This window comes from Lampetra planeri, chromosome 11, assembly GCF_965212315.1.
Source record: "Lampetra planeri chromosome 11, kcLamPlan1.2.h2, whole genome shotgun sequence".
Classification (NCBI taxonomy): Eukaryota; Metazoa; Chordata; class Hyperoartia; order Petromyzontiformes; family Petromyzontidae; genus Lampetra; species Lampetra planeri.
The window spans coordinates 466569-489064 of record NC_136117.1 but is presented as its reverse complement, the minus strand read 5'-3'; the positions used below and the strand labels follow the sequence as shown (position 1 = coordinate 489064).

The 22496-nt window shown below is 43.8% G+C and overlaps 1 protein-coding gene across 13 annotated transcripts in view; it reads right to left on the bottom strand.

Annotated features, from left to right (window-relative positions):
• Window positions 1-22496, bottom strand: part of LOC144721414 (complement C3-like) — a 366684-nt gene that overhangs the window by 232861 nt on the left and 111327 nt on the right. For all 13 annotated transcript variants that reach the window (XM_078599020.1, XM_078599027.1, XM_078599021.1 and 10 more), the window contains 5 exons: window positions 16098-16218; window positions 14339-14454; window positions 9780-9944; window positions 4234-4419; window positions 2565-2759 (listed from right to left, as the gene is read on the bottom strand). In XM_078599020.1, coding sequence (XP_078455146.1) covers window positions 2565-2759; window positions 4234-4419; window positions 9780-9944; window positions 14339-14454; window positions 16098-16218 — 783 coding nt within the window. The remainder of the gene's footprint in view (window positions 1-2564; window positions 2760-4233; window positions 4420-9779; window positions 9945-14338; window positions 14455-16097; window positions 16219-22496) is intronic.

Here is a 22496-nt window from a genome sequence, read left to right as displayed (position 1 = left end):
AAAGCTATCACCACAACCGTTGGGAGAGAACCATCTGAGGACCCAATCAAAACCATCACCTTGTCATACGTAGCAGGGGTTACCAAAAAGATTTCCAAAATCATGAGCAAACACAAGATCCAGGTCCGATTTAACACAGTACATAAAATTCAGTAAGCTGTGACTGCGGTAGCAGTTACTTTTTATTTTTATTATATTACGCAAGAACCAAAGAATAAGTCTACATTATAGACTGCCTTTATGTTCACTCAGGTTAAAAACCAGGCTACAGTCTACATTCTAAACTGCCAGTATGCTCACTCAGTTTAATAACCATTGCTACAGTCTATATTATAGATTGCGAATGCACTCACCAAGCTTAAAAACCAGGCTACAGTCTACATTATAAACTGCCAGTACACTCACCGAGGTTAAGAACCAGGCTACAGTCTACATTATCGACTGCCAGTACACTCACTCAAATTAAGAATCAGGCTAAAGTCTACATTAGTATTTTTACTTTTTTTATTATTATTTTGTTTAGTTTTTTGTATTCACGTTATTTATTTATTTATCCTATCTACATGACTTTACTGAAAGAACCAAAGAATATGAATTACTGCAGTCACGAAAGTTTCAAGTCAAAATCTATAGGAAGTATATAACGACTTAATAGCAGTATATACTTACTATAGTAGTATCTACTATCACTACAGTAGTGTATACTGATTATAGTAGCATCTACTATCACTAAAGTAGTATATACTGACTATAGTAGTATATACTATCACTACAGTAGTATATACTGACTATAGTAGTATCTACTAACTGTAGTAGTATCTACCAACTCTATAATAGCATTCATCGACTTTATATCAGTATATACTAACTCTATAGCAGTATCAGCTATCACTATAGAAGTATTTACTGATTATAGTAGTATCTACTAACTCTATAGTAGTATAGACTGACTCTATATCAGTATATACTAACTCTGCAGTCGTATCTCTTTACTCTACAGGAGTATCTACCGACTCTATAGTCGTATATACTGACTCTATAATAGTATATATCGACGCTATAGTACTAACTACTAACTTAACAGAGTGCCTTGGTGAGGCCTAGTCCCGTGCATAACCTCCGGCCTCGCCTAGATTGCCCAGCCAGCCGAGGTGGGATTTTGGCAGGCTGGGGATTGGCTGCTACCCCGCCCCATCACCATCCCCCCACCTGCTCTACAGTAACAGTATCTAAGGACTAGAGTAGTAGTATATACTGACCCTATAGTCGTAAGTGCACGCATTGGAATGGGAGGGGGGGAAGACATCACACCGTGAAGAATCTACCTCAGCATTGTGTATTTTTTTAATCCTTTATATTAAGTTCACTTGCTTGCTTGCGCGCTTACGACCGTGCAAATCTTTCGGTCGTTTTTTAACCCACTTCCCGTGATCCAATCGAGCTGACATTTTGCACACAGACTCGTTGTGTGTGACAACTTATTTTCGTGAAAGAAAAAATCCAAAATATTACACTTTTTAGGAAAAAATAAATTATATTTAATTACCAATTGCTTAATGGTGGCAGGCAATCATCTGACCCATAGGTGGCAGCCATCTCAAGCCAGAGGACGAGAGGACTCTAGCCGCCATGCATATAAAGGATTTATAGTGAAAAACTGTTTTTACGGGTTAATTTGTTTGCATCTTTAATGCGAATGAGAATTTTTCCCCGCCCCCACCAATCGTATGTGCGTTGGTAGGGCAACCACGAGTCAGCATTCTTGCGCATGTGCCCTCTGCTTATAAAAGGAACTGCTTATAAAATGTATAATTGTTAATTTAACTACTTTAAAGTTGACGGATGGGAAATACAAATATCACTTTTTCGTCCCGGGGCATATCGCGTCTTACCTGGGAACTATTTTGATACGTAAACCCCACAATTTGTCAGTTAAAAGCGTCACAAGGGTGTGTACACAGACAGACGGACAGACAGACAGACAAAAAGTGACTTATATAGGTAAGATGGTCCTCGCCTTTTGAACGGCTTGCCTGAGGATATAACTTTTTAGATTGGCTTTGAATTACGATGCTTTTATCGTGTTTATTATGCATTTTATTCTACTTGTAGATCATTATAATGCATGTCATTTTTTTAACGTAACATTTGTTACGTATAATATCGTGTAGCATGTATAAAAGTAAAGTTTGATTTGATTACTGGAAACGATTTCTGGTTCGTTACTCTCATAACTCGTAATAGATTACTAAAATGTTTTTTCTCGTTTAGCGGTTATCGTTTAACCAACCCCGAAAATTCCAAACACACTTTCCCTGTGTTGAACAATAGTTTTTCTGCTTCAATAAGTTAAGTAAAAAAGACACATGAACAAAATTGGGCTGAAACAGATATATCTATTTTTAAAAAATATGTTGGTAGTTCACTGTTACACAAGAATAATGACACAAGAATAATCATGAAAAGCATTTGCTTCTCATGAAAACTCAGAATGTACATATGTGCACTACAATATCATGCTGCCTACGATTTGCGTGATGAAAGCATTTATTTTACACACATACCTGGTTTTTGCACAATTCGGTGACTTCCACTGTTACAGAGTCTGCAACAATCTCGCCGTCTGGCAGGATATAGTAGGCCACGATACGGAAGTGAGGAGCCATATCGGGTGTGATGGGTAGTCTGACATGGGACGGCCCTCCTCCAGACTCTTTGGTCTTGCGGTAAGATTTCACAATTACGCCTCGTGTCAACACCTACAATTGAATGCACGCAACATTAAAGGGACAAGCGAAAATATTTTTTATTCAAAATTACTCAAATGGGATTACACGCAATATAAATAATCGACCCCTACTTGCAGACTAATACCCGCTTGTAGGCCAGGGACTGAGTCACCATGTGCCACAAATGGACAGAGAGGGGTGCCCTTTAATATGACGAGATGTGATGCAAGTCGTGAATCGCGTATGAAACAATCTGATATGCTTTAGCGTAAAGGAGGGTGGCACTATCAAAAACAACTCAATATAATTGCTCAAAAACTTGTGTCTGCTAAATTTGATCCATAACAGTGACATTTAACTTTTGCCTCGGGGACATAATTGCATTCTCATCCCCCTGGTGGGTGGCAGCTTATGCAGTCGGGCCAAAAAGGCACCTTCTGACATACGAGTACCATACAGAGCATCGGGCTGGCATACACCAGGAGCTCAAGGTACATGCTGAGAAGGATCCACGTTTCCTTAAGGACAGAACAGTGTAACTGGTGATGGACCGTGCGTTACAATTCGATGACTTACACTCTCTTGCCAATCGGCAAGGTATAATTATACATTAGGTATTTGTGCTATTCTTGTGGCACAGGGCTGTCATGAAGGGATACACTGTGTTACATTGATGATATAGTCTACTAATATGGAAATATATTGCTGTGTGTAATGGAAATTGAGTAATTTGCAGGTATTTTTACAAATTTGGACTATGACGTAAGCACAAAATTACCTACTTACTCATGTCTAATGAGAGCAGGAAATATTTAACAACCGCTTTGAAAGCAGGCAGTGTGAATTTACAGTTAATTCTCCTGCTGTAATAACCATGGTAGCTGCCGAATGCTAACTGCAAACCACTAATGTCATAAATATCACTATTTTATTTTAGATTTGTTTATCATGTTGAGGTGGTGATATGGCCCAGTGGTAATGCATTTGCTGCTTGTTGGTTTTTAACTGCAGTGTATTAACCATAAAAATACTAAGCGTCTGCTTCACCGTGGACGTTAAAGATCCCGTGACGTCATTTGGAACAAGTCAGCCATTGTGTGCCGGCGCCACATTTAAGAAATGACTCACAAATTACTTAATTGCGATTACACATAGCAACATCGCTCCTTGCTGTGAAACTCATGCAGACTGTGAAACATAGCATTGCCTTCCTTTGTGATTTGATTTAGAGCACTTGTTTCACAAGAGTTTCTTAGGAAGGTTTTGACAAGTTTTCACAGGAGAGGGCAATTTTGCTGCTATGTGTGATCCTAAATGAGTAATTTGTAGGTCATGTTTCTACATTGGGGTATTTGCCCAATATTGTAGGTGTTTGATTGCCATAAATTGTGCAATTGCCAAATTTAGTACACTATTAATAGTTATTAAGATCAGTGTGATGCTCAATTTTTCTTACTGGAAGTCATGACATTTGAATGAAATACTCCACCAATACTGCACGTACCATGTATGTAAAGTGTGTTACAGCATTGAGCTGCATGGTTTTGGCTGTCAGAAATACATTCAGGGTATCGCCCAATCGCAGGCTTCGTGCCACATCGATGTGCATATAACTTGCAGAGGCATATTTCTGAGCTGTGTACACCAACTCTCCCTGCTCATTTGGTGGATGTTGTTCGTCCGTTCTCACCTACACACAAACAACCAGCGAACAGACACGTTTCATCATGACACACAAATTCAAGTACTCTACATGTAGGTTTTCGATGTTTTTGGGATAGGCCAGATTAGGGCCGGTGCTGGGGTTGGGCCCTTTACCGCAAATGTCCATTTGGCCTCCTGCCCAAGTTCACTCTCCTTAGCGGTGTTTCGCTGCTATGCTTGCAACCCACACAACGGCTCTGCTACACCCCTCGCCCCAATCCGAAAGGAGCCAGAGCCGGGCCTCAACAAAAAAACAATGAATTACACGAACAATAATTACACAAAGGTAAAATTACAGTTAAAATAACACATCACGTTTAAGTCTGTTAAAGCTAACCAAATACTAAACAAACCTAGCAAATTATTGTTACTAGAGAGAATACAGCATAACAGGAGTGAATTGTCTCACATTTCTGAATCTCTAAAGAACGTTCACCTGCATATCAGCAATAGTGTATCCATACATTATTGAAATATAATCGACACTATAACACAACAATCGACTGATAATGTATTTAACCTAACCAAACTAATACATTATCTAGAGTTCATAAAAAACAATCCCCGACTAATAACGAACAATTTAAAAACAAACTTAATGAACTTAACTAACACTGATTTAACCAACGACATGATATTGGTACTCTCTAAAGGTCTTAACATTTCCGTTGCCCCTCGTAAAATTTTCGTAGATGAGATAATTGCTGAGGTGGGAATCAGTAGTAAAGCACTTTCCACATAATGATGCAGAGATAACTAGAAATGAGGTTGCCAAAATAATTGAGAATAACAAAGTACCAAAAATAAATATTAGCTTTAGCAAAGCAAAGGCCTTAAGAGAGCTTCGATCAAATAGAAATATCCAAATTCCGGCAGCTCATAAAGGCTGCACAACTGCAGTGATGTCACGAGCGGATTATGATAATAAAATGTAAGATTTACTGGAGGAAAGTACCTATATTAAAATTAAACGAGATCCAACTAATTATTGGAACGTAAGACTACTGCAATCATTGAAAATGTATGAATTCCCAAGGCTGAGCAATACCAAATTAAGCCAAGGGTCTCAAAATCACCTAGACTATACGGGCTACCAAAGATCCATAAAATCCTTATCCCATTATGACCCATAGTACGTACAATAGGCTCTGCCATATATAAATGAGCAAAATATGTAACTAAACAAATACAGCCCTACATCGGTAAGACATCTCATTTGTAAGAAAAACCTTGTGAATGTGATTAAAGCTATTAAACTTAACCCTAATGATATTCTGGTGAGCTATGATGTAATTTCTCTATTTACTAAGGTTCCAGCTAATGAGTCACTTACAGTACTTGATATGCTAGTAAATAAGACAGGTTTACCAAAAGATATTCCTAAACTAGCTGACCATTGTCTAAATAACACTTATTTCTTATGGAGAGGTGATTTATTTAAACAAAAGGAAGGGGCAGCAATGGGCCCTCCTTTATCTACTGCTATAGCGAATCTGTGTTTGGAAAACTTGGAAGCAAGAGCACTTGCTTCAAGTACATTAAAACCATCGTTTTGGCTTAGATATGTACAGTGAGGGAAAAAAGTATTTGATCCCCTGCTGATTTTGTACGTTTGCTCACTGACAAAGAAATGATCAGTCTATAATTTTAATGGTAGGTTTATTTGAACAGTGATAGACCGAATAACAACAACAAAATCCAGAAAAGAACGCATGTCAAAAATGTTATAAATTGATTTGCATTTTAATGAGGGAAATAAGTATTTGACTCCCTCTCAATCAGAAATATTTCTGGCTCCCAGGTGTCTTTTATACAGGTAACGAGCTGAGATTAGGAGCACACTCTTAAAGGGAGTGCTCCTAATCTCAGCTTGTTAGTATGTCAGGGACAAGATTGTAGACCTACACAAGGCTGGAATGGGCTACAAGACCATCATCAAGCAGCTTGGTGAGAAGGTGACAACAGTTGGTGCGATTATTCGCAAATGGAAGAAACACAAAATAACTGTCAATCTCCCTCGGCCTGGGACTCCATGCAAGATCTCACCTCGTGGAGTTGCAATGATCATGATAACGGTGAGGAATCAGCCCAAAACTACACGGGAGGATCTTGTCAATTATCTCAAGGCAGCTGGGACCATAGTCACCAAGAAACAGTTGGTAACACACTACGCCGTGAAAGACTGAAATCCTGCAGCGCCCGCAAGGTCCCCCTACTCAAGAAAGCACATACACATGCCCGTCTGAAGTTTGCCAATGAACATCTGAATGATTTAGAGGACAACTGGGTGAAAGTGTTGTGGTCAGATGAGACCAAAATGGAGCTCTTTGACATCAACTCAACTCGCCGTGCTTGGAGGAGGAGGAATGCTGCCTATGACCCCAAGAACACCATCCCCACCGTCAAACATGGAGGTGGAAACATTATGCTTTGGGGGTGTTTTTCTGCTAAGGGGACAGGACAACTTCACCGCATCAAAGGGACGATGGACGGGGCCATGTACCGTCAAATCTTGGGTGAGAACCTCCTTCCCTCAGCCAGGGCATTGAAAATGGGTCGTGGATGGGTATTCCAGCATGACAATGACCCAAAACACACGGCCAAGGCAACAAAGGAGTGGCTCAAGAAGAAGCACATTAAGGTCCTGGAGTGGCCTAGCCAGTCTCTAGACCTTAATCCCATAGAAAATCTGTGGAGGGAGCTGAAGATTCGAGTTGCCAAACGTCAGCCTCGAAACCTTAATGACTTGGAGAAGATCTGTAAAGAGGAGTGGGACAAAATCCCTCCTGAGATGTGTGCAAACCTGATGGCCAACTACAAGAAACGTCTGACCTCTGTGATTGCCAACAAGGGTGTTGCCACCAAGTACTAAGTCATGTTTTGCAGAGGGGTCAAATACTTATTTCCCTCATTAAAATGCAATTCAATTTATAACATTTTTGACATGCGTTCTTTTCTGGATTTTGTTGTTGTTATTCTGTCTCTCACTGTTCAAATAAACCTACCATTAAAATTATAGACTGATCATTTCTTTGTCAGTGGGCAAACGTACAAAATCAGCAGGGGATCAAATACTTTTTCCCCTCACTGTACATCACCCCAGGCAGAGTCTTCGAGATTGGAGTGGTAAGTACGGTACAGCAAATACTGTAATTTTTTTATGATATTTTTGTCTATGTGTACATTTATTCATGCTAATTTCACGTAGTAAAACGCTAATAGGCTATTTTTAATAATGATGTTTTTAAACTAGATTCGAAGCTTTCGTGACTGCAGGAATTACTATTTGGTTCTTTCGGTAAAGTCACGAATAAAGATAAAATAATAAATTAAATACTAGCATACGACGTTTCGATTGCAACACAAGCAATCATCATCAGGTATAAATGAAATAGAAACACAAATCTAGTATACTTAGAAATGTAATGTAATACAACAAAGAGTCGGATAACATAACAGTCAACACCCTACCTGGTTGATTACGTTCTTCCTGGGAATTTTTTATTTGAGAGAAAGATAAAACACAGAACCAGAGACATATAGACAGACATATAAGCAGACATATATCACAGAGACACATAGAGACAAACATAGGCACACAGAGAAACCACGCCTCTGTGTCGAGGCCTTAAATAGAGAGAGGGGGCGGGGGAGGAGAGAGAGGGAGGGGTTAGAGAAATTAGCATGTCAATGAGTGGCACGGTGAGTGGCACGGTGCAAAAGCTTGAAAAAATTAGGAGACAGGGAGAGAGACACACTGAATTAAAGAACTTAGCAAAATTTCGAAATTTAATGTAATGCAACACAGAGAGTCGGTCAACACACAACGAAGTTTTAAGTTTGTTTTTTCTCTCTCTCTCTGGATTTTTTTGTTGTCTCTCTCTGCTTGTATATCGGTCTTCGTGTCTGTGTCTTTAAAACTTAACTTCTAATTTAGCAATCTTTGGAAGAACGTAATCAACCAGGCTATGCGTTAATTGTGTGTTTACCGGCCCTCTGTGTTGCATTGCATTACATTTCGAAATTTTGCTAGGTTTATTTGATTTAGTGTACTTTCTCTGTCTCCACTCGTTTTGTCATTCTTATGTTCTGCTCTCTCTGTGTGTCTCGGCTGTTGTCCCTCTCCCTCTCTGCTTTTGTCTGTTCTTCGTGTTTGTGTCTTGTTTCTCTTAAAAATTTCACACTTAACTTCTAACTTAGCAATCATTGAAAAACGTAATCAACCAGGCTATGCGTTGTGTGTTGACCGACTCTCTGTGTTGCATTACATTAAATTTCGAAATTTTGCTAGGTTATTTAATTCAGTGTGTCTCTCTCCCTGTCTCCTAATTTTTTCAACCTTTTGCACCGTGCCACTCACCGTGCCACTCATTGACATGCTAATTTCTCTAACCCCTCCCTCTCTCTCCGCCCCCGGCCCCTCTCTCTATTTAAGGCCTCGACACAGAGGCGTGGTTTCTCTGTGTGCCTATGTTTGTCTCTCTTTATGTATCTCTGTGATATCTGTCTGCTTATATGTCTGTCTATATGTCTCTGGTTCTGTGTTTTATCTCTCTCTCAAATTTAGCATTCTGATGAAGAACGTAATCAACCAGGTAGGGTGTTGACTGTTATGTTATCCGACTCTTGTTGTATTACATTACATTGCTAAGTATACTAGATTTGTGTTTATATTTCATTTATACCTGATGATGATTGCTTGTGTTGTAATCGAAACGTCGTATGCTAGTATTTAATTTATTATTTTATTTTTATACGTGACTTTACTGATAGAACCAAAGAGTAATTCCTGCAGTCACGAAAGCTCCAAATTAAGTTCGCATAAATAAAATGCAATACAACCAGAGACTCGGCCAACACAACAGTCAACAAACACAGATTTATCAATCTTTGGAAGAACATAATCAACCAGGTGCGGTGTTGACTGTTGCGTTAGCCGACTCTCTGGTTATATTGCATTGTATTTCTGAGTTTACTTTATTTGTTTTTCTCATTCATTCATACCTGATGATAGCTGATTGTGTTGCAATCGAAACGTCGTATTCTATTATTATATTATCTATTTTCTTTCTACGTGACTTTACCGAAAGAACCAAAGAGTAATGATGTTTTTGTAAATCCGGCAACCCCTTCTTAAGCTGCTCTACTGTATATAAATACGCCATTTCAGCAGGTGCTAGATCAAACCACATAAGGTCTACCAAATCATAGAGAATAGGCTTGGAGAAAATGGGAGGCCCTCGAGGCCAACTTGGTCCAGCTGCATAGCCGAGGTCTGCCTAGTCAAGGTATTACTGTATGTAACTGCTGACCTTACCTTCTCACACCCACAAAAATGAAACTCACCGTGACTGTCAGTTGGTTGGCATTTGGTGGTGTCACAGTGAATGAGGTCACCCCGTTGGAGTCTGTGCGCATCTTCTGAGGATTAATGGTGGCTGAACCTACTTGGACTTTAGCGACAACGTCCACCTCTTTTGACGGTGAACCATCAGCATTCCGAATCTCCACCTGTGTATGAGAAGCAGCAAATAATTAAGGGGTACAACATCATTATCAGCCTGCTAGATGCAGGCCTCAAAGAAACCCGGCCACCTCTCACGATTATGCGATATGAAAATCTATCGAGCACCTCCGACGTCCTCCCCCACTCCACCTCTGTTTTCATACCCCAACCTGACCCTTCCAGAAATTCCTAGAGCCGACTTTAACTTACCCTCCCCACCATGCCGTATGTGACTCACTTGCCCTCACCATCTACTGAACATAACACAACTGAAGCTTAAACTACTGGTTGGACATTTTATAACAGTTGATAATTTAATATGTATCCTACAACATAATATCTGCAAGCCAAGGAGGCTCTTATGACTGAAATTCAGTCATATAATTACACAGCCTAACCTTAAGGATATATTATGAACCCAAAAATATTTTTAAAAATAGACTTTTTAAAATATATATTTTCATCCAAAAATACATTTCTTATCCAAAGATACTTCGATTTTACATTCATAAACCTGCTCAGCACATTACGTGATGTGGTTGTGCTGAGCAGGTCATTCGCATTCTTCATCATCAACGTACATTGTATGCGAAACAATGCATCATCCGGCAACTTTAAGCAAAATTCGAAGTGCGAATGTTTTTCCCGTGGTCACGTGTATTTTTTTCTCTGGGTCCTCTGGTTTCCCCGCCACATGCATTGAGATTATTTAGATAATTTTTCTGCTATAAATTTCCATGAAAAGCGACTTTGTTGAGCTATCATTTGTGGCCAGTTCGCTTCTGAAAAATAACGTAATAGGTCAGTGGACTTTGCCTGGTAGGGTGGGGATGTTTTCGGTTTTTTTGTATGTTTTTGGGTGATTTGTTTACCTTTCCTGTACTTTTCACGAGTACCGTTTTTTATATTGTTCGTTGTCGTAACATTATTGTCGTAAAAAAAGAGTTTGATAGCTCATCTGATTCCTCCTCCAGTGTAAAAAAATACATTTTTATTCCGAACTTATAGTACAGGGTTGTTGTGTAAACTCATTTTACTCCACTGCTTGCATTTGTAAGGTTTGGAGCCATTACACTAAGAGACGTAATGCACACTTCTTGATCGAAGTTTCCACTTGCAAAATCGTGGCATTGAACGACTGAGACATGGCGATTCATTCCATCTATTCATGGGGCTTTTCAATGTAAACGAATTTTGGTTCCCCTGAGTATTTCTCCCCCTGAATATTAGTTTATCGAGGAACAAACATTTGTTCTCGCGAAGAGAAGAAATTTAAGCATGTGTAGTGACATTGGGGATGTCACTGTGTGGTACCGGCCGTGGAGGGCCATGTCGTGCGAGGTACTTATGTATGCGTGAGGCTGGCGTGCGTACACCCCGTAGGTGGGTGTAGTACCAGCCCTAGCGGGGCTTGGTGAGCCCTGGGATAGCGAGGGCACCACGCATGGCGTGCAGTGCGGGCTCCCACAGGAGGGAGCGGGAGAGTGTCAGCCTTAGGACAGGGTTGCCCCGGGCCATGGCACTCTGGTTGACCCCGTAGGCACATGATCCGGAGTGTCCATAGAGAGGCCTCCAGGTGGGGTGGGCTAGGGGGTGATCACGTGTCCGGGGACAGCCCTCGAAAGGGATCGAGAGAGAGCTGGAACGCTCGCAAAGGTAGACGGGGCCGAGGGTGGAGCCGGCCCTGACCCAGGAGGATATAAGGTGGGTCCCTGGGAGGGACCAGGATCGCTTCGTTCTGCAAGATGGAAGCTCCACATTCTATGTCTGAAGAGGCACCAACATGTGGCTCGGGACCCGAGTGGGGGTCCGGTCCATCGTAGCCATAACTCCTGTATGGTAGTGTAGTTAGCTGGGTGGTCATCACCCTAGCCTGTATCTGGTAAAGGGGCAGTTACCCCTTTTGTATATACGTGTTGTGTAATAAATGTGTTGCCTCTGAAGAACAACGTATTTGACTCAGTTGGATTCAATACACATGTATTTATTTTACCCCCAAAGAAACGAAGATTTGTTATTGCAAGGAAGTTTGGAAAGTGGCCTTAAAATTAAGGTTTGAGATGGAAAGGCATTGATCGACTTATATGCAAATAAATCTGATTTTGTTGCCAAAAATAAGGGGGTGCAGACATTCAATATTAGAGATAATTAATATTTTGTATTAATATTTGTTCCCGTGGGAATGAATATTTTCTGCCTCTGCCATGTGCAAAATGTGCTGGAAGTGTGACCATTTTAACTTCTGAATAAAGAAGCACCACCACCCACGGGGCGTCAACTTTATTGTGGCATTGTCAAATTGGTGATGGGTGACTTCCTGAATGGGGCTGTCAAGTGGGGAGGCGTTCACTCTAACTAGCTCTTGATCCAGCTGACTCGGCTGGTATTTAATTTGTCCATTGGTCCCGTACTCAGAGAAACGAACTCCCCCCTTCCCCACCCCGCCTTGGAGTCAGTCTTTAGTTAGACAAAGCCTAAGGGGGTGAAGGTACCCCTGATGACAAACATCAGCCACCATCCCTCGGCCACGCATGCACAAGTTGGGTATAGAGACATACAGACACGGCGACACACACTTAGAAATGGAGATAGAGACACACACACAGAAACAAAGCAACACGGAGACACACAAAGAGACAGAGGCACTCACACGGACACGGAGACACACAGACAAAATACACATGCATTTGGCCACATTATTGTTACGTTTTGGGCAGTGGCACTTGATTTATTTGTTCTTAACAAGATAACGATGAGTACGGGATTGTCAATCATCTCTCAGCTTCACTACATTCCCACCCAACCGGGCACAGAGTGAGATGTTGGTTCGATGTGCCCTGAAGATCGAGCAAGTTTGATTTACAAAGCAGAGCAGTGCTTGCTCTGTAAATAAAGGTGTTATCAGCCACTGCATGAGTGCTTACATGTGTGGTGGTCATGATTGACACACACACGCCACAACCAGGGGGAAGGGTAGAAACCGGTCCGGACCGGTCGGGCCAACGGGCGATTGGAACCCCTCCGAGGGGAGGGGGCTGGCAGAAGCTACGATCTCCCAGAACCCCGCCCCTCAGGGAGAAAGAGTATATGAGGCGGGTCCCTGAGAGCGTGAGTCAGTCCGTCTCAAGCTGAAGCCAGAAGCCGCCGGAAGAAGAAGACGAAGTTGACGAAGAAGACGAAGAAGACGAAGAAGACGAAGAAGAAGACCCTGGACCCCAAGCTGCCGACGTCCTTCTAAGGGCCGGGGCTCAGTGTGGTGCCAGTGGTCGTGGGGTTAGGACCCTGAGGATCCCTCGGCCTGATGCCCTTCTGAGGGCCAGGTCCGGACGGGCCAGTGGTCAGGGACCCACCGGGCCAGCGGTGGGTCAGCCTCCCCTAGGTCTAGCTAGCCGGAGGGCTGGAATAGAGAGAGTTGTAGGTACGATAGCCCGGAGGCTGTACCTCCCCAGGTTGTGGGTGGAAGGGGCCATTACCCCTTTGTTAGGGATTAGTGTAAACTGTTGGTAAAATAAACTGTGTTGCTTCTACGAAGACTCCGTCTCCCTTCAAGAACATTACACATGTAAGAGGAATCCACTCTTAATCCCATGTGTTATAAATCATTTAATAGTAGCTGGTAATTTTAATATTCATAGTTAATTTATTAATTATTATTAATTATTATTAATAAATTGTAATAGTTTGTGTATAATGAATTATTGTAATTCAGGGATGATTTATTATAATTCATTGTTAACTTATTGTTAGCAACGTGGTGGTAATTTATAATGAATAATACATTGGTAATTAAAATCAATAACTAATTGGTAATTCATAATTATTGCTTCATTTGCAATGTATAATTGGAAATTCATGGGTAATTTGGTTGATTGATAATTGATTGGTGAGATAATTGTGATAATGGATATTTATTTTGCAATGCATGTGCTAAAAATATCAGTTATTGTAAGGTGATGAGAGAGAGCACAAGGCTCTTTCTGATCAATAAATTCGCAGGCACTTATAATATGGGACGTTGCTAGTGGCTCCACTGTAGCGGTTGTGTCCATGGGTATCGCGTGGAACCCTGAGCAGAGCAGTCAGGCATGCGGTATGGAAGGCAGAGTCGTGCCCTTTGGATATTCACATTATACAGACCTCTGTTGTGCACACAAACAAAAGTACCACCAGTCACATCGCTAGCTCACTTTGCAATATGCAGTGACGAATGGAGTAGAACACAACGCTAAGTACCATCATTTCAAAGCTCCGAGTTCATTCACCAAACCTATTGTCTCAGCGAGATCACGGCCAGAAAGTGAGACAGTGCCCCTGGTTACACGTGTCGGTAGAGAAACCCCATACATACTACACTCATTATATCACTCTGGCTACAGCCTGTCTGTGTGCCACATCATACCTGTATGAAGTAAGGCAATTCGGCCTTGAAATATCGTGATGTCTTCGTTGCGGTGATCCGATAGCGAGATTCCACAATTTTGATTCCAACAAGTTCGGCTTCTTCGGTCTCTGCCGCTAAAGTTGGAGACATATGTAATTACTGCTTCTGCATTCAGATTAACTATTGGGTGTATAAATCAACTCCAAACATGATGACATGGCCCAGAGCTAACACTTACGCCGCTTTTTGCAAAGACTGCGGTCCAATCCGGCAGGCCTCCCTGGTTACTACTTCAGTATGTCTTCTTGGTTCTTTCGGTAAAGTCACGTAGAAGGGAAGTAATAAAATAATAAAAATAAAACATAATAACCTGAAGACGGCTGCTTGCGTTGTAGCCGAAACGTCGTGAAAATCATTTTATTTTATTATGTTTTATTTTTATTATTTTATTACTTCCCTTCTACGTGACTTTACCGAAAGAACCAAGAAGATGAATCCCTGCAGTCACGAAAGCTTTAAATCGAAACTTCAGTATGTATTAACTATAACAATACTATGTTTCACAGTGAATGTGAAAGATCCCCTGACATCATTCAAAATTAGTTGGCCATTGTGTGTTGGCATCATTGTCCAAATTTGAAAAATGACTCACAAATTACTGATTGGGCTGACATTGAGCAATCATCTCTCCCTACTGCCAGACTAATGCTCGCTTGCAGGTACAGTCACCGTGTGCGCACAGGGACAGCTGCTACTGGAATGTCCCTTTCAAATATTTGAGGCTAGATGTGATGTAGGTTGCTTATAGCACGTAGAGCGCCCTGAGATACCCCGGGGTAAAAGGTGCTCTATCAGAAACAAGTAAATGGCATTGGTGACCAACTTGGTCAACCAGATTCAAGTATCTATGCGGATCTGGATCCCAATACAATAACAAGAGAAATCGAGAGCATGGAAACTGCCCCTAAATGTTAACCCTGATAATTGTCACAATAAAAGTAGAAGCTCTGTCAAATAAATTAGACTTGTGGAATCCAATCGGACGAAACTGGTTCAGAGTTTGCTTACTTGAACACATGCTTTTGAATAAACAAGTCTAGAAGGACCATTGGCCACTCGGTTAATGACATATAATGTGCAATACATTAAATGCACATATACATGCCAACACAAAGTGGTGGTATTTGGGCAAATTATTTTTTTCATTATTATGCATGTTTACCCAGGAAAATCTCAATGCATTTCAACTCATTTTCAGCAGGGTCCTGCCAAGTTTTTGCAGTCAGGGTCGTTGTTATTACGTATAATCCCAATTGAGTGATTTGCAGGTACCTTTCAGCGTTGGAAGTGTGTTTTTTAAGTTATGGGAGAGGATCACGGGGAACCTGGAGGAAACCCATTCATAATATGGGTAGAACATAGAATCCCTATACAAGAGCGGCGTCAGGAATATAACCTGAACTCGAGACCTTCTTGTTGTGAGGCACGAGTTACCACTGCACCACCCTCCCACCCAATTATGGACTGCAAGTTGGTGACAATTCATCGCAGTAATATTACACAACTTTGACATATGAAAGTCAATTTGTAGGAAAATTGCTGTCGATTTACCACAAATTTCTACTAATTTTACCAACCTTGGAGGATAAAAGGACCGTCTTGAGCCATAACTAGAATTTATATTAACACACTTCTGATGGCAACCCATGCACTCAAACCACTGCTACTCAGCCAAATATTATTTTCACAATGATGGTAATAACATTATTGTACGCACCTTGAGATGATAGTACAGTTGCTTTTATTGTGAGGCTGAAAGCCAAGAGATCCTTCATATTTGGGAACAACTTAAGAAGTTTCTCCTTTTTCAGAATGCTAATTCCCTCTCCTGCAACAAGCTGAGGACAAGAACCACACATTCGAGCTCATTAGTGAGTATATAATCATTCTACTTTATTTTTTCACGAGGCAATATGTTAAGGAGCTGAATGCTAATGTCGAGGTCTGATAGCCACGAGATGGATTCAGAAGAGAGAGTTTGTGTACTTTTGCTATTCCTACTTTGAAGGAGTGCAGACGACAGTGGTTTATTACATGGTCCATAGTTTGGCCACAGTCGCAGTACTGTGGTTTGTGTCATTAATTTTCAATATATGTAGGAGATGTGTGCATTGGCCTGTTGATGTTATGATGCTGTTGATGGTTACACAGGTGACTTCGAGGAATGTCAAAGCCAGGAGGTGTGATGTCTGGGTCTCGAATGAGGTGTTTATACTGAACATCCGCATTGTTCCACTCTTTACCAGCATTCATTCGTGATCTGAGATCCTAGGATGGGGATAGCACAATCTCAAAAGAGGGATCGGGTCTTGAGTCGGTAGCGAGGAAGATTGTTGAGGTCTAGGTTGATGGAAATAAAACTTGTAAACTCCCTTGGAGTTGGCATGTCTCTGTGAGTTCCAGTGTTATAATGCGAATTGTATATCTAGAAGTTTTGTATATGAGCTCCTGCTCCAGGGTGGTACATGATACCTGTCATCATTATTTAATAATCACAATAATGATGCTGCTTTTAAATAGAGCACCCTTCATGTCAGGGAGTCTCAGAACGTGTTACATGTGATAAATGAATTACATCATGTATCATCTCAAACATTTAAAGGGCACTCCTAGTGACAAATGCCCTTTTGCAGCACAAGGTGACTCAGCAACTGGCCCGTGAGCAGGCATTAGTATGTTAGGAGGGGACAATGTTGCTACGCACTTCCCAATCGATTAATTTGCGTGGAATTTGGTAAATTTGGACCATAACTCCAGCACACGATGGCCTATTCATTTTTTTTATGACGTCATGGGATCTTTAACATCCACTGAAGCAGACATGCAATATTAACCAGGGCAGCCATCTAGATGTGAACCATGAATCTCTGCAACACGTGGTAAACACGATATCACTAGACCACGGCACTGCACCATGTGGTATAGATGACAACCTTCCCGTGGTCTCCTCTGTTACGTACGTGTCATAAGCTAATATCATCAACCCAGCAATTAAATGCCTGAAAAGAGCCTCTCGATCAGGATTGCAACACCAAAGGTTCTTTTCACAAGGACAAACTTACCGCAGTGTGGGGCCGTCACTACGTTTGTGCCACATACATGTATAGGCCCTATTAAGGCCCAAGTGTAACTTATTGGGACATTTCCTCGAACTCTACAAGGTCGACGTGCTCATGCTTCAAAAAAACCATGCAGCCGACGACAAAAGACCCCCAAAAATGAAAATCCCTGGCTTTCTGCTAGCTGCCAGACACGACGATCCCAAGCATGAACTAGCAACATACGCGAAATCCCATCTCAACGAATTCACCACAACGAACGCAGAAAACAACTCGCAGACAGCTATCATCATCAAAATCGAGGATGTTTCTGTGATAAATGAAAACAAACCTCCAATCACCACATAGAGCCAAAACATGCTGCTTGCCGCGACCCATCCCACAGTATTCACCGGTGACTTTAACAGCCATTACATGGCCTTGAGCTATGCAACCGATGAAACCTGGAGAACAAGTGATTGACTGCGCAAAAACGAGTAACCTGTTCCTCCTGTTTGATGCTAAAGATCGAAGCACCTTCTATTCTGCACGATGGAGGAAGAATTTAAACCCTGATCTGCGCTTTGTGTCATGTGCCAGTTCGGGTGAACTGCTGTGTGCTTCCAGAACAGTTCTGGAAAATGTTCCGAAGAGTCAGCATAGGCCGGTCTTGGTGATTATGGGGCTCGAAATCCTGACAATCACTTCCATCCCTATGCCATGATTCAACTTCAGAAATGCCAACTGGGAACCTTTTACTGAAGACATCTCCCAGAGCCAGAAAACTACGAACGTTTCCCCAAGCTTGTGCTCAAAGCTGACCACTCACACAACCCATGTGGTTACCGGGTGGAATACACTCCATTCTGGAGCAAATGAAGCAAGTCCCTACTCCAGGAATACACAATCAGGAAACCCAGAATGTGGCAAATCTCTTCTGGACTCCTTAAATGAATCCATAAAATAAAAGTGGACAGAAGCGATGGAGTCATAGATTTCATAGACTCAAGCTATAAAGCATGGCGCTTCCTGAGACACCAACAAACAAGACCGCCAATGTGCCCATCAAGGCCATCGCCACACAAATGCTGCTGAATGGAAAAATCCTTACAGACCGGCACACAAAACCAATCAATAGCAGAATGTGCACCGATGACAGCCTTGTCATCCCCCTTCACTGAAGAAGAGGTCATTGATGCCATAAATGAAATCAAACCAAACTTTATTTATGTAGGACTCGTACTCGGGTTGTCTTTCCATTCCGTTTATTCCACACTTAGAGTCCACCTCCTCAACGTCACCGCTCCGCGTCTCTCCGTACTCTCGCTCCGCTCCGCGATTCCTCCGTGTCTCCCCGTTCTCTCGCTCCGCCCCGCGGTTCCGCTCCGCTCTCTCTCTGTCTCTCCCAAGGTCTGTATACTCTACTGCTACTCTACTCTGCACCCTTCAGATGCATGGCTACCACTGTTCCCTCACGCTGTGTTCTCTCCATTACTGTCACCGTACTCTCTGCTCTGCTCTATCACTGTTACCGTACTCTCTGCTCTGCTCTATCACTGTTACCGTACTCTCTACTCTGCTCTATCCCGGGCACCATCACTCCAGCTCCAACCAAGACTCCCCGTCTCTCTGTTACACTGCGTCTTATATCCCCCTACCAATTAGTCCCAATCAACTATCTCACCCCCCGCTTACCACTCGCCCCCTGGCCCCCGGCCTCACGTGACATTGTTATTCCCGCCTGAGCGGCGCCAGTCCTTAAGCAATTACCCTCTTAACCAATCACTGGCCTGTGTCCCCCGGCTACCCCTAACACCTGCCTCCTCTCTTAACGACCTCTGCCTTAATGCCACGACAACAACCGTGTCCTCAGATACCCCCACTGTACACTGCTCGCTTGCATAGCAACAGCACAAGAGAATGCGTGGCGCGCCATAACTCAAGTCCTACATTTATATAGGTCCTCAGATCCCAGCAGACCCTATGACTGCTATCATCGCTACTGTCCAACTGGCGTTACCATGTTCACTTAGGGAACACTGTCAGCAGAGCTCACTTACTCCATAACGCGCTCCTACAAGGATCAGTGCTTGCTCCGGCACGGGCAGGTCAGTTAAATATATGCACAAGAAGCTGGTGGTTATACAGCTAAATGCAGCTATGAGGATCATCTAAAGGACACGAATGAGCATACCCCTCCCGTGGTTTCCAGTCCTCACAAATATCGCTCCTCCACAGCTCTGCCGTGCTGCCGCGTGTGTGAGGGAGTACCACAAGGTCATCAGAAATCCAAGACTCCCAATAAAAGAGGACATATTCATGCCACCACTGCACAGGCTCAAATCCAGAAAACCTTTCAGGCAATATACAAAGAGCCTCCATGATGATGACAATACCATCGAAGCACGGTGGAGGGAAGCCTGGGCAAATACCAATCTGCTGCAGATATCCATCATCAGTTACCTCACAACCCTCCAACCCGGATGTGACCTCCCGAGGAAGATCCGGTCCTCCTTGAATCGGATCCGGACACATTCCATAGACTATGTGGATATTTTCTCCATAAATGGGAAATTAACGAAAGTCCAGTTTGTGACTGTGGTGCAACATCTCAGACCATGCAACATATCGTGGAAGACTGCCCAATCAGATAATATAATTCAATGGCGATATTAAACAAATCCACGTGGCTACTCCTGAAGCAGTCAAATGGATAACAAATCTCCACATCAATTTTTATGTTTCAATCCCCAAAAATGCCATACGAAAGAAGAAGACTGCACCATGTGCTGCAAAAAAGCATATAAAGGGAAAATAAGCAAATCCTTTTGAACTTTTATCATGCGTCTCAGTCTTGTATATAGTAAATAAATATGTCACTCCGTGCCTGTCAACTTCGTCACTTCTAGAAACAACGCATTGTTCCAGAAATGCTGTGTATGGATGCTACGTGTTAGGAGTGTCTCAGCAGTACCACGCTCATGGCTTGTTGCAGAAGTTTGCAGTTTGAAGCCAGCAGGCTTCCCTGGTTATTATTGTGGGTGTCATTAACCGCACAAATATGCACTGTCTGCTTCACAGTGAATATTAACGTTACCCTGACGTAATTCAAAATTAGCCCATTGTGGGACGATGTGATGGTCCAAATTTGCCAAACTTGAAAAATTACTGACAAATAACGCAATTGGTATTACACATTGTAATGTAATGCGAGCAAGGATTGAGGGGGGGGCGGAGTCTGGGTCACGTGGGGAGAGGGAGGAGTTAGGGTCACGTGAGAGAGAGTCCTTTATTACATTGGTGTCAGAAGTGAAAGGGCATGTCAAAACAGCTCAGGAGGAGGAACGTCCCTGCACCATCTTCTGCAGCATCTTCTGACGATGACCTCCCTCCAGCGGTGGCGGTACCGATGGAGGAGGAAAGCGACGCTGGGACGAGCAGGGGTCCGGGCGTGCAGGACGTGACCGCCTCGGTGGCACCATCCGCGCGACTGGACGCTGAGGACAGATGGCGACAGGTGGCGGCTCAACTGGAGGCGCTGAAGACGGTGTTGGCGCAGTTGTGCGACCTTGTGACGCCGGCGACGACTTCGGGGAGGCCCGGCGGGGAACAGCGGGCTGGGGCCTTGCCGTCGCCTTAAGCCCTCTCGACCACGCGGCACGAAGACGCCATCTTGGGCGTGGCCGAGGAGGAACGCCGGGAAGCCGCCATCTTGCGCCGTCCGCCGCGGGAAGCCGCCATCTTGCGCCCTCCGCCGCGGGAAGCCGCCATCTTGCACACGTTGCGGAGTGACACCATCTTGTCGCTGCCGCGTGAGTCACCATCGGCGGAGGACGGCGGAGCAAGGACCCGCAGCCGTCATTTAACAACGGTCAAAGAATTCTCCATCGGCAGCGATTGGAGCGCATTCGCCTGCCGTTTTCAAGCGGCCGTACGCTCCGCCAAATGGACGGACGCGGAGGCCCTGGAAGTCCTACCAACACTTCTCGACGACGAGTCCGTCCGGTTCTTCCGCTCCATCAAGGCCGACAAGAAGAGGACGCTGCAGGGTGTCTTTGAGGAAATAGCGGATGCGTACGAGCCTCCGGACGATGCCCACCGTAGATTTGTTCAGCGGCAAAGGGCGCCTGATGAATCGCCGGTGGCTTTCAGAGGCGCAGTTCTGGAACTGGCGATGGCAGCATACCCCGAGACGGAGCCGGATTTGTTGGAGCCCCTTGTGTTGGGCAAGATGCTGGAATTGTCTAGAGACCTGGGGATCCCCATGCCAGTGTGCAGCCATGATAAGTTGACGTCCCGTGCTGCGGCTAAGTGCTTGAACGCTCAATTTAATCTCTGACGCTGGAAACAGGTGTCAGCTTGGACAGGGGGCCCCATCGTTGAAGGCGGTGCTACGGGGTGGAATCCTAAGAAGGCGGTCTACGTTCCTGACGACAAGGGTCCGCAGGAGTTGACGGCCGCCTCCGCCCAGTGGCCTGCTCGGGGGGGAACAGGGCCGAGGTCCGGCCCGCCGGCGCGGGAGCGTCGGGACAGAGGGGGTGCCGCGCGCCGAAACGACGTGGAGTGTTTCCGCTGCGGCCGTAAGGGCCACTTCACCAGGGACTGTTGGGCTCGCATCCCGGGGCCGCCCCAGCAGGAGGCCTCGACCACGGACGTCGCGCGAAAAGACCAGCCAGGACAGGCAAGTCGGTGCGCATCAGACACCCGGCAAGGCCTGTCACCTCATGCATCACCATCGCCGCGCGGTCCATGTGTCGTTAACAACGAGGTGCCTCCGATTGACCCGTGTCACTCGCTGACGCAATGGTGCCGATTGGCACGGAGGGTAGTTGCGGCCGCTACGGGGTCGTCCACAGTACACGGGTTCTATTCAGGGGGTCGAGGTGCGTATTTTGGTGGACTCCGGTGCGTCCGCGACCATTATTTCGGATGTCATTTTCCATCTTTTGGGCATTCCACCAGGGAGAGTGCGAGCGGTTTATGATTCATGCATAGCGGCGAACGGGGGAAGTATGGGCATTGTGGGCCAGGTGGACGCCAACATATCGATTGGGGGGGGTGTCAGCTTCAGGGACCGT